The sequence below is a fragment of the Stegodyphus dumicola genome, chromosome 6, assembly GCF_044657685.1.
Source record: "Stegodyphus dumicola isolate Sdum_Otavi_A_Nest chromosome 6, ASM4465768v1".
NCBI lineage: Eukaryota > Metazoa > Arthropoda > Arachnida > Araneae > Eresidae > Stegodyphus > Stegodyphus dumicola.
In genome coordinates, this window is record NC_140773.1 from 165,407,265 (window position 1) to 165,419,531 (window position 12,267).

Below are 12,267 nucleotides of genomic sequence, written 5' to 3' on the forward strand. Positions count from 1 at the left end.
ATGAATAAGGTTAAAAGAATGTTTTATAAAATCAACTTGTTTCTAAAACTCGTAATATAATTAATGAACTAAAAGAAGAAAAATAATTTATCTTACAGTGTCATGGGAACAGGAGATTAAATAATTAATTCCCTTTCGTCTACAATTACGAATAATAACTATATTACGTATAATAAAGGAGTGGGCGCCTTTGATAAATTTATAAAGGTAATAGGTCATAACTTTTGACAATGGAATTCGATTAATGGCTTTCTTTATTTGGCCGCCCACAATTTTATTATTCATGATACAAAATTAAGATGAATTTTGAAAGAATAATTATTTAATCTCTTTTTCTCACGAAACTGTGTGATACGTTATTTTCTTCTTAATTAATTTCAGTTAGTTTCTTAGATCATTAATTATATTTTGGTTTTTAAATAAAAGTTTATTTTATAAAACTTATTTTTACCTTATTTTATTTTCACCTTTTTAGTCTCAATGACACATTGCCAGTTAAATTATTCAATAGGAAAATCATTTTGAAAACCCCGGTGAAATATCACCTTTTTGCTGTAAACAATTCTGTTAAATCAAATGGTCGCTACAATGCAGCGATTTCCAAAAATTCGCCGAAAAATCGGAAATTGTTTTAAGAATTATGTGTATGAACTTCATTTAAAAGATTTTTCCTCTCTCTCTCTATTCCATGGTAGAAGCAGTAAAATTTTGAGAGTTTTAATTAGTTCATTAAACGAAGGTATATGCAAAAAATGGATTCAATATTAAATTTTAAAAAATATAAATCGAATTTTGAAAATATACAGTCTTTTTTTTTTTTTTTTTTTTTCATTTATAATGACTGTGTGCAAAATGATGCATATTTTGAGCTGGATGGTTTACCAGGAATTAATTTTTTAAAAAAAAATCAAAAGCAAAGTTTTGACAGTAGAGAAAATCATCATGAGCGAATTAAAAAAAAAAAGCTTTTAAAAAGCGGCTAGTTTTAAAAAATTCTAAAATGGCATTTAATTAATTTTTTTATTATTCGTGTTTTAAAAGAAGGTGAAGAATTTGTTTTATAACGTTGACAATTTTCAAATCTTTACAAAGGATGCATTTTCGGATGTTAAAAATTTAAAGCCCCGTAAAATAATATATTATGTATGTGCCGCAATGAAATTAAGAAAATCAAGTTTAAACTGAGTTGCTAAGAAAACGTATATAAATTTTAAAATTTAAAACCACAGGGTAGTTTTCATTGGAAATAATTTTACACGTTTATAGATCGTTAAGCAGTGTTGTTTTTGAGATAGTAACGTGCAGAAGCGATAAGAATCATGTGACGTAATGGTATCATAACCTTGAAAGTAATACATCGGCAAGAGATTTGGTGCCCGGAGAACGCACTCCTCCCCCTCCCCCGCTGCTTAAAAAGCAGCACATTAAATAAGTATAAAAAATTGCCAATAAGACTTTTCTATAATTATTATTTTAACAGAAAGCGAAATGTTATTTTTGTAATCTGAAAATTTCAAAACTTTATGCCCGATAAATTTTTAGATGTTGAAATTGTAAAATCACGGACTTGAAAATAATCAAAATCATGCGCCTTTCGAAAATTCGCCAAAACTGCAGAATTGAGTTGCAGTTTCCATATAATCTTCATTTAAAGAAATTGTTTCCTTGTATTCGATGACGCAATCAGTGAAATTATGAGATCTTTACTTTGTTTATTAAAAATTTTAAAAATTTTAAACATTAAATAAAAAAGATTAATCGAATTTAAAAAAATCGCTTCACCAAACTTGTCATTACATCATCATCACACTGCACTGACAACTGTGCGTGTACTAAATTTGAGCTCGAATGCTTACTAAGAAAGCAAGTTGAAAACTGATGACAAAATTCTGCCCATAGGTGAAATATTATAAGTGAACTAAACAAAAAGCGTATAATAAATACCTATTAGCGTAGCGTTTAGAGGGAAACAATCAATGAGAAATAAATCTTCTTCATCCCCCAAAAACATGATGACCAATATCATCCCTTAATTTCAGAATTTGATACTTGCTGAATTGTGAACATCCACTGTATTCCATATTATATTTTCTTATTTTATTTCCGGGTGAAAATGGTAAATCCACATTTCAGATGTTCTCAACAGCCTTGTATAAAATTATATTCAGCTGTGTTTTCTCTACATAGCGGAGCTTTTTTTCTTCCTGGCGTCAATATTCAAGATATTGGTATGGCGCATACCCTCCTTTTGCATAAATGTTTATCATAAGCAGGATAGTAATTGCCGTAGAAGATTTGATGTTACATTCCCTAGCAGAAACAAACATGACGGTAATTTCTGTTTCGTACTGTTATTTCTTTTTCCATCACGTGTTCCTTTAACTCTTACATCTTTCTCCCTTAATGCCCCATTTCACGTTGAGACTTAGTCGTTGAGGTTTGGAGTCCAGCGACCTTTTCTCTCACTTAAATATGGCCACCCATCTTTGATAGTGGCATCGTCATATTACAATAGACTGCAGCCATGCATTCGTGAAACTTGCCATTCTTCTTTCCCAAGGACTTGAGTAACATTTTTGCATTCGCAAAGACGAGAATTATTAATCTCATGTAACCATATAGAAATCGACTGACAAATCATACATTCGTTTTCATTCTCCGTAGACGTCATCTTTTCACTCAGAAAGCAATCTTTCATTTCATTACCTCAAATATATTGAGTAATTGTTTAGCTTAGAGCCTATTGAACGCTCTCTATAATTCAGATGATACTTCCTTAATATACTGTTATGATGTGTATAAATAATTCTGTAAACAATCTATTTACTTTATTTGCTCTTTTATTATTACAGAAACTGTCGGCTCTGTACAAATGGAGAAAAAAGTGGCGAAAAACACTCTTATTCTTAGTATAGCGGTTTTATTCTGCTTTAGCGCATTCTTGGCGCTACAAAGTTTTCAAAGTACTCTTTTTCCTGGAACAGGTCCGATTTCTTTGAGCATAATCTACTCTTTTGCAACCTTGTCATCACTGTATGCTCCTGTTGTAATAGAGAAAGTTGGAGTGAAGTGCACAATAGCAGTAACAACCATAACTGAGCTATTTTACATATCTACGTTTTATTACCACCAATTATATACATTAATACCCAGTGCCATACTTTTAGGGTTAAGTCTGGGCCCCATGTACTGCGCACAAATGACTTACCTCTTGAGAAACATATCCAGAATATCTTTCGTAACACAAGCCATGAGACACAAAATACAACAACGCTTCTTGAGACAATTCTCTGTTATTACAAGGTCAAGTTATCTATGGGGGCATCTAATAGCCGCTTTTATTATAAGTTTTGCTGATGAATCTACGTTTATTCCTGTTATAACAAATAGCACAGAAGTCTCATCGGTAGTTGAAATTTCCAAAATGTGCACTGGAATCTCATCTCAAATAGAGGATTTTTCGTTGGATGCAGATAAAGCAGAACTTTTTTCTTCAGCAAACACAGTATCTCCAAAGGTGACCGAAATATTTTTATATGTTTCTGCTTCCTGTTCAGTTATTGGAATTGTCTTGATAGCTGTTTTCCTGGAGAAGCTAGAGGTCCTTCTTCAACAAGACCCTTTAGAAAGACCATTGATCTCTGTAACACTAAGGCAGATTCGACTCGTTCTAATTGATAGGCATGTACGACTGGTTTGGCCAATGCTTTTTTTCATAGGAATCGAACAAGCTTTCATATTCTCTGACTTCACCCGAGTAAGTATCCTTTCTTAAATAATATTTCTTTTTTTCTTCAAAATATTTTCATATTTATGTTATTAATTTTGTGTTTAAAGTGGAGATCTTTAGCACGATATTATATATAATTATAAAATACGGATTCATAATTATATGAATATTCATAAAATGGTATCATTACTTCCTTATTAAATTAAAAACATTTCTACTCAAGTTTCTTAAACAAAAGTTAGTTGTTTATTAAAGTTAATTTAGCTTGGAGTTTATTACAAAATATCAATATATTTAATTCGAATTAAACTTCAAAATATTTAATTAGATTTGATTCTTCGATTTTGCTCACAATGCAGAACGCAGCGCGATATAACACTTAGTCCAATAGAACTTAAATGATATTAAAAAGCTATATTATTTTAGAATTTATTTATATTCTTTATTATTTGATGTAAAATTGAAAATATAACTGAAACGTTTGAATATTTTTGTAAGGAAAAGAATTACCATATTGATCCAATCCATCTTATGAGGAAATTTTCCGATCTGAGGAAAATGTTGCTAATATTATGGCCAAAGATTTGGTAGACTCCTTCACACCGAATATGACCTTCTTCCTGATCATGATAGGGAAATTAATGACCTTGTAATTGAATACATTATTTTGAACTGTGAAAGTACTGTATATATTAATCCCACGTGCTGTAGACAGGTAAGCGAATTAGCGGAAACCTAGGTATCAGAGGAGCAAATCAACGTAAACATCACAAACAATGCTCTTACAAGCCTATCGAGAATTGGTCTAGTTCTTTTAACGAACATTTTCAATGTTTGCGTACACCAAATCTGTTTCTCATAATAGTGAAAGCATTCCATTTTCATGACTATTCCTAAATCTACTAAAAATCCTTAACTACTTTCAGCTATAGCCGATTCGGACTACCGCCCTGTATTGGCTTTATTTTTGAATGAATTTTAATCTCAAGACTCACCAAACATCTCGAAAAAATGATCCACTAAATTTTACTCAGTTCGGCTTTTGCAGGTGACACAGTACTTGTAAGAAAATAAATAAAATGTGAGGCCTTTTAAAGGGTAATAAATAAAATGTGAGAGCTTGTCTTCACAGTACCATCTATCAAATACTCAATGTAACCGAAACGTCACCAAAGCTTCCGTTAAAAACTTTTCAGTCGCGGCATGCTTAATGGACTACGAGTAAACTTTCGACCATGTTTAGTGTAAAAGATAGATCCACAGGCTGTGTCTTAATCTTTTTGTAAGTTTTATCAAAGCTTTTAATTCATATCTAAAACGAGAATCTATCAAGTTAGACGGGGAAATACATTTCACACAAATATGTCTTAAATGCAGGTATTTTGCAAAGTTAAATAATGGAACCAACACTCAAATTTACATCAACAATTTGCTAAAATAAAATTCTATGTTGCACTATACGGAATTTGTAACTTAACACCAACATTCTGTGATTAACTTTTATGATCCTATCTTTAGTACAGCGCACAGATTTTTCAAAAGGCTAAACAAACTGGCATTATAAAAGTTTCTGATTACAACTCTGTACCTGAAAATGTCATCGAAAGACCAAAGTCTATCCACCACAATTCTGCATGATAATTCCTCGTTTCAAAAGTGCAGTACCATCTGAGTTCGATTTCTATTCCACAAACGGCAGCACGTGTTCATCTCACGAAGTCATTATACTGAAATTACGTTGCTTGATTCTAACCTAAATTCTTCAATTTTAGACGAGTAGTGAGATAGTGATCCCGGTTAAAATTATTGAAGTTGCATGTCAGTAACAGAACAAAATATTAGATTCCATAAATTGAAATCAATCCAAACGTTTTAACACATTTGTACGGAATTCAGCTGCATTTTATTAGTTAAGTGAAATTTAAACTAACTGAAAAGAGCTGTTCCTTGATATTTTTATCATGCAATTTCTGCTATGTGTCAATGTAGAAGTGAAGAGGCCACCTAATATTTACTCTAAGTAAGTAGGTATTAGCCCCACACACTAACTAGTGTGTGGGTCTAATACCTACTTACTAGTGTGTGGGACTAGTTTCTGCTATGTGATTGCTGCCTCTTCATAGTCTCTAAACAGCCCATCCTTGTTATCATTGAGTATTTTTCAAACTCATATTTTATTTTATAAATGTGGCCTAAGCTTTTGTTTCATATACTTATCAGGGAGAAAATAAAGCACTGCTACATTGATAAAATTCCAGCAATGGAGCTTCTATGGAAAGCTGTAGCCTTCAATAGGCAGACCCATTCCTTCATTGTGGTTTCAGCTGTTCTGGATTTCTTAGGCATCACATCTAACATGAGAATGGATTCTGCAGCTATCCCTTTTCTCGGAGATGATTCTGTAACTCTATCAGACTGTTATCTGACACTGAGACCCTAAGCATTAGTTTAAACGCAGTTAATAATATCGATTATTATTTAGTTAATGAAATACCCAAATAATATTTAATGAGATATCCAGTTTAATGTTATTTTCCGCACGAAATATCTCAATTTTACTATAACCGTTTAAACAGCCTGCAAGAAGAGTTACGCTGTATAATTAAGGAATATGATATGCAAGATATCGCTTCATAAATAGAGATAAAATTTGTAGAAAATTTAGAGAACTTCATTTTTGACTTCAAACCAGCAACTGCATGGGGCAGAAGATTAAAAACCTGTCTCCTGCAATGCTCGTATGGAAATGAAAAATGGATTTATCGATCTTAATCAAATATTTAACAAAGACTCTAACGCCATGGATAGCGGCCAAGCGGTAAGGTTGCTGAGTACTGGAAATCTGACCTGGATTTGATTTTATGCAAGCAAGCTGGCCATAGGCGTTTTCGAGATTTTCCTAATGTGTAATCTAGGTGCAAGCCAATTTCCCTTAGAAATTCCTCTACGAAATCATCCCTCCCCTTAGGTATATAGCCCTCGAGTGCTTTTCCATAATCATATAAACCAGTCAACGTTAATCAGTAAACTAATCAACATCATGTATACTCAGTACGAAGTCCAGCTTCAGGAAGAGAGGCTGCACACACCAATCATGAAGCAATACCCCCAAGAAGAATAGTTTTACTTCTCAACTAACCCACCCAACTAATCATCTTTATTACTAATTAAATTTCAGATATAATATCAAAATAATGTAATTTAGATTATATATCACACGTTATCAAATGCGTCTAAGCTCTCGCACTTTAATATCATTGAAAACAAATGAAAAAATTAATTTAAAAAGCAATTTCTTTATTTTGATCATAAGTAATACTGGTAATGTTATTTATTTTGCAACGATTCTAAATTGCCTGTAAGTAAATCATATTAGTGGCCAAACTTACTGATATTTGCTTAATTTCCATCTTTCCAGAATGTAAATTCTTAAATACAAAAAATAATTTTTAACAAACAGAACTTTTTGTTTTTCTAAAATATTATTTCTAAAATAAGTGAACATTTATAAATTTTTAATCGAATGAAACTGTATGTTTTAAAGTACCAAACCTTATTCTAAAACTTATTACTCATTTTTCAAAATTTTTCAAACATATTATTTTGTATTTGATTTTATTTCAAATATATTTTGCTTTAATACCTTATTTTGATGGCAGCACTTTCTATATTAATTTCTCATATTTCAGTATTTTATGAAAGAAATTTTTAATAATTTATTAAATAGATCCAAAAATTTTATATTACAAGTTACTGGGACAAAAACTAAAAAGCATTTTTTTTAATAACCTGAGTTATAAGAACTTAAATAATGCAATATGTGAAAAATTCGAAACTAACAAATATTTCTTCTTGAGGTTTTCAATTTACAGATACTTGAAATGCAGATAAACAATCACAAAAGTGTTTCTGGCGTGTGTTCTAATTTATGCTCAGGAATTTATTAGATTTATTAAGACTCAGTTTTATATGTATTGAGCAAACATTTTTAAAATAAATTTTTATGTAAAAAATATTTCTTTCATTTTGCATTGCTCCAGAATTCCACATATCATTCACGTGACTTGCTAAGTGTTGCCACTGCAGGATACCTGAAGTCTTTAATTTATCTTCCACACAACTTTGCTTAGCAAATAGTCAGTTTCAAGAAAACTGCCAATCCACGTGCTGTAAAATTTTTAATTTACCTTCATGTTGCTCAAAGTAAGCTGTTTAAAAGCAATAAATACGCTTATTAATAATTTACTGAGCTGCATGACATCAGTGATCATCAATTTGTAGATCAGTGGTAATTAAGGTTTAATTATATTGTAATAATATAATTAATGAGATAAATTCATGTATGATCGATCTTATGTATAGCTAATATAAAAAAATGTAGATAACCTTAGAGATCACGTTACTTATGTGTAGCTAATGTGAAAAATAATGTGGGTATCCTTAGGAATGACATGCCTTATGCATGGGTTATGTAAACAAACAAGGTCATTCCTCCTCTTCTTCTCTTGCGGAATGCACTTTATTAAAGTAATTTAAAATTAATTTCATTTATGACATTTCCTACTGATAACTTTGCAAGGATTTCCACTATCATGATATGCAAAAAAATGGCGTTTCTAAAGCCATATATTACTACGCGCCTGATAAATATTCTGAAGTTCCTAAGTATTTTATAGATGTTTGTCTTCTCTAATTCAACTAGAAAACTGAATATGGGAAACTCATATTTATCAAGTATGTTTAAATTCAATATTTTTATTTAAGTTTGGCAATAAGTTAAGATGATTTCCCGAAAAGAAATTAAGAAATTAAATCAATTAAAATTATTAGAGAAATAAACCTTAAAGCCAATTTAAAATACAACAATTGGAAAAGTAAATCGATACCATTTGAGACACTCGCTTTAGAAGGCAGACAAATTGCCTTTCAAAAACGCCATGATGCAATGGAGACAATATTATACGTCTTACAAACCTCTTTCATTCAAATGAAGACGTATTCGTGTGTTAAAAGTGTTGATGGAAAAGGCGTATCGATTTAATTCAGACAAATCCCAGTCTCCGTGCCAAACAAATTGAGATGTTTCGAGGCATTAAATGAATTTGAAAGCTCCTGTTTCGATTTCATCAATCAGTATTATTTCGCGAACAGACTTAGTTTGCTCGCTCCTTCTCGTTTACGTCGAAATATCTCCGTGTCGACAGATTAACTACAGTAATGGCAGCGGCAGGTTGTTGATGAAGAAAACATCCAACGACTCTCCAATTTTTATGCTGATTGTGAACAAACTATTAAGAGATAAGTAGAAAATGCATAAAGCATGAATAAAAAAGAGGCATTAATTTCATTTTAATGTATGAAACTGAAAAGGATCTGAAAAAATGTATATATAACAGCCAAAACAATATCATGAGGTCTTTTCAAAACTCTTTTCGTTAAGTTACGAAACGTTTTCCTCTGTAAATTTAATATTTTAAAACCTGATTATTCAATATATAATAGGTAGATTAAGCAGAAATATCGATCTCTGTGCGGCAGTCATCGGTCTAAAAGGAGCAATCCATACGATGGCTGTGATTGGGTGTTTTACGATTCATGATAACTGTATTCTGACAGTCAATCATTTCTTGTTTATTATTTCATAATGTAATTAATTTTAGATTCATAATGTAATTAATTTTATGTACCTGCCACACATTTTGGCAGAATTGTAATAATAGGTATGTGTGTATTTAATTGTTCTTTTTTACATATAAACACACACGCATACATATGTAGATCCCAGCTGGTGTTATCGTTAGATCTCCACAGGTGTTGATTTCTCTTTCACAGAAGCCGAAAAGCATAGCAGGTGCATAAGGGATCTAATTTTACAAATGCTCCTAATTGTAAAAGTACCTAATTTTATAAATGTAAAAGTTTCGTGAAATTGCTCTGTCACATTAAGAATTACCTATTTTATAATGCTGATTAAAACTTGCTACTGACGTTTTGCAATATTCTATTTTTTTTTTCACTTTGAAATTAAGCGTTCTATTCCATTAGCTTTTCAATTACTTTTGTTAAACTTAATCGGCATAAATAATTTGAATCAAATGCAATTTAATTTTGTTTGCATTTTAATCAAATGCACCTTAAACACAACACTAAACAATATTTGCATTTTAATCAAATGTAAACAATGTTTAATGTTTCAAACACTTGTACACAAAACCATGGTAAGTTTGGTTATCTACCACTAAAATTTCAGAATTTATTAGGTTAAAAAAAACCTTATAACGTTTTGTGAAGTACACAATCACGAAAACAAAAACAGTATTTTTATTGTGTGCGGGTTTGTCACCAGGCGTTCCATAGAATTCTTCCAGAATCTTTTCGTTCTTTGTTTTACATAATATACAGCATTGCAATTCCGATTTATTCACAGTATAAAATATATTCTACACAATTACACAATAATACATCTCGTGTCTGACTCTCAGAATAAAACATTCAAAATCTACGTCAACCTTCTGATTATAAATAATAAAATTTGCAATACATTCAACAGTTAATTTTAAGAGCTTAAACTACTAACCTAATCTTAATTTCATTTCATTCTAACCTAAGCCAGAGCTATAGATTCATTTTAAGTTTTACTTACTAATTGTTTTATTCTTATTTTTCCAGTCGTTCATAAGCTGTTCGTTGGGAGTGCAGTCTGTGGCGTTTACGATGATGTGCCTCGGTGGATCGAATATTTTAGGGTCCATTGCTGTGTATTTATTCTCGGAACACATCCAGCGCCTCACAATCATGGCTGCTAGTCTGGTCTGTCAAGTTGGATTGCTGATGGTTCTCTGGCTTTGGACACCTGCAAAAGACGATGCTGCTGTTCTTTACGTAGTAGCCGGCGGATGGGGATTGTGCAATGCAATATGGGAGACCTTGGCGATGAGTGAGTTTAAGCAGCAAAAATTTCATTAAAATATTAAAAATGTATACATGTGTTACATTTTTAATCATTCAGATAATACTTGTATAATCAACAAATTCTCTCCGTCCCTGGTTAGATATAATATGTTGAAACTTCCGCATACTAAATATTTGGGCAATAAACTTGTCTTTTTAAGCAAACTGAATCTATTCGTTTTAAACGTCTGCTGCTCCACATTATGGGTTAAAAATATGCAAAAATAAAACATAATATTTATTTGTGACAAGTAAACGTCGTATGTATAATAATTACTTTCAAAAGCTAAATCGTCTTCTACCTTATCTCAAGAATCGGCATCTATAATTCAGATTTAGTTAAATTTTTTAAGACATTATTAGCATTTTATTAAAACTGAGCTACAGTACGATTTCTCAAATTTTCTAAAGTTTGTTTCATGTCTCTGATAAATAATTAATTAAAATAAAATCATTAATTTTGAAACTTAAAATTTCAAAACTGTATTACTGTATTTTGTGGAAATTAAATAATAGATTTGGAGTTGTAATTCAATGGAACAAATGGTTGGATAAAGCTTTTACTCCAAACAGTTAAAATTTACTGTTTTTGGTGTTAGCTGAATATTAATTTCATGTGATGTCCTAATAATAACAACTAGTTGTAATGATTAAAACGTATGTTGTATTGCATTCTATATTTCATTCACTATAAAGAAGAATTTTTAAAAAATGCAGATTAATAAAGTTTGAGTTTCGTATCTTCAGATAAAATGTTTTACAACTTCGTTTTATATTTCGGAAATTTTTCAAAATTAATGTATTTTTATCTCTAATGGGCGTCGTCCCAGAAGGGCTATTAGTCTCGAATCATTTTAAATGTCCGAATCACTAAGTGTTGTCACCAAATATTATCGCCCTATAATATATTTAAGGAAACTAAATAGTGAAGAATCTACATGAATGTATGTATGTTTCTCGCACTGTGAAAAAACAACTGTCCTAGAGTCATAAAATTTTGAAGAGTATGTTTCTCCACCCGAATGAGTACATGGAAGCCCTAATTTGGAATTTTTTTTTTTTTTTTTTTTTGTCTATTTCATATTTTGTAAAACTTTAATGATTTTGTTATTAACAAAATCAACGATTTTAAAGCGAGCAGTGGCAACAATATCCGAAATAAAATATTTTTATCTCCAGAGTGCGAACTGTCTATCGGAACTTCTAAAGATACGCTATTTTTAAATATTTTGTGATTTTGCTGTCGAATAGAATTTTAGGTGGTGTAAACACCGAGAACGTGATATTTAATAAAAACAGAAAAATGTATGCTAATACTTACCGCTGAATCAAACGTATACTGCTAAGTTGTTTTTAAATTTTTTGTACTTTTGCTGTTGAATTATATATAGCGTAAGTGCTAAGAAAATTATGCTTAGCAAAAAAAGCTTTCAAATTTTATATACACTCTTTTGCAAAAAATCGAAGCACCATGAAGGAAGTGGTTGTTTTTGATGAAATTGAATATGTGCATAGCTCATATACAGATAATAAAATGGTTAAAAAATCAAAGTCATAGTACGTGTTCACGGCTCACAATCACCCAT

The 12,267-nt window shown here is 31.0% G+C and overlaps 1 protein-coding gene across 5 annotated transcripts in view; it reads left to right on the forward strand.

The window, feature by feature from the left end:
• Positions 1-12,267, forward strand: part of LOC118179429 (N-acetylglucosamine transporter UNC93A-like) — a 328,066-nt gene that overhangs the window by 273,507 nt on the left and 42,292 nt on the right. For all 5 annotated transcript variants that reach the window (XM_085819137.1, XM_085819136.1, XM_085819140.1 and 2 more), the window contains 2 exons: positions 2,853-3,757; positions 10,400-10,667. In XM_085819137.1, the coding sequence (XP_085675263.1) occupies positions 2,853-3,757; positions 10,400-10,667 (1,173 nt within the window). The remainder of the gene's footprint in view (positions 1-2,852; positions 3,758-10,399; positions 10,668-12,267) is intronic.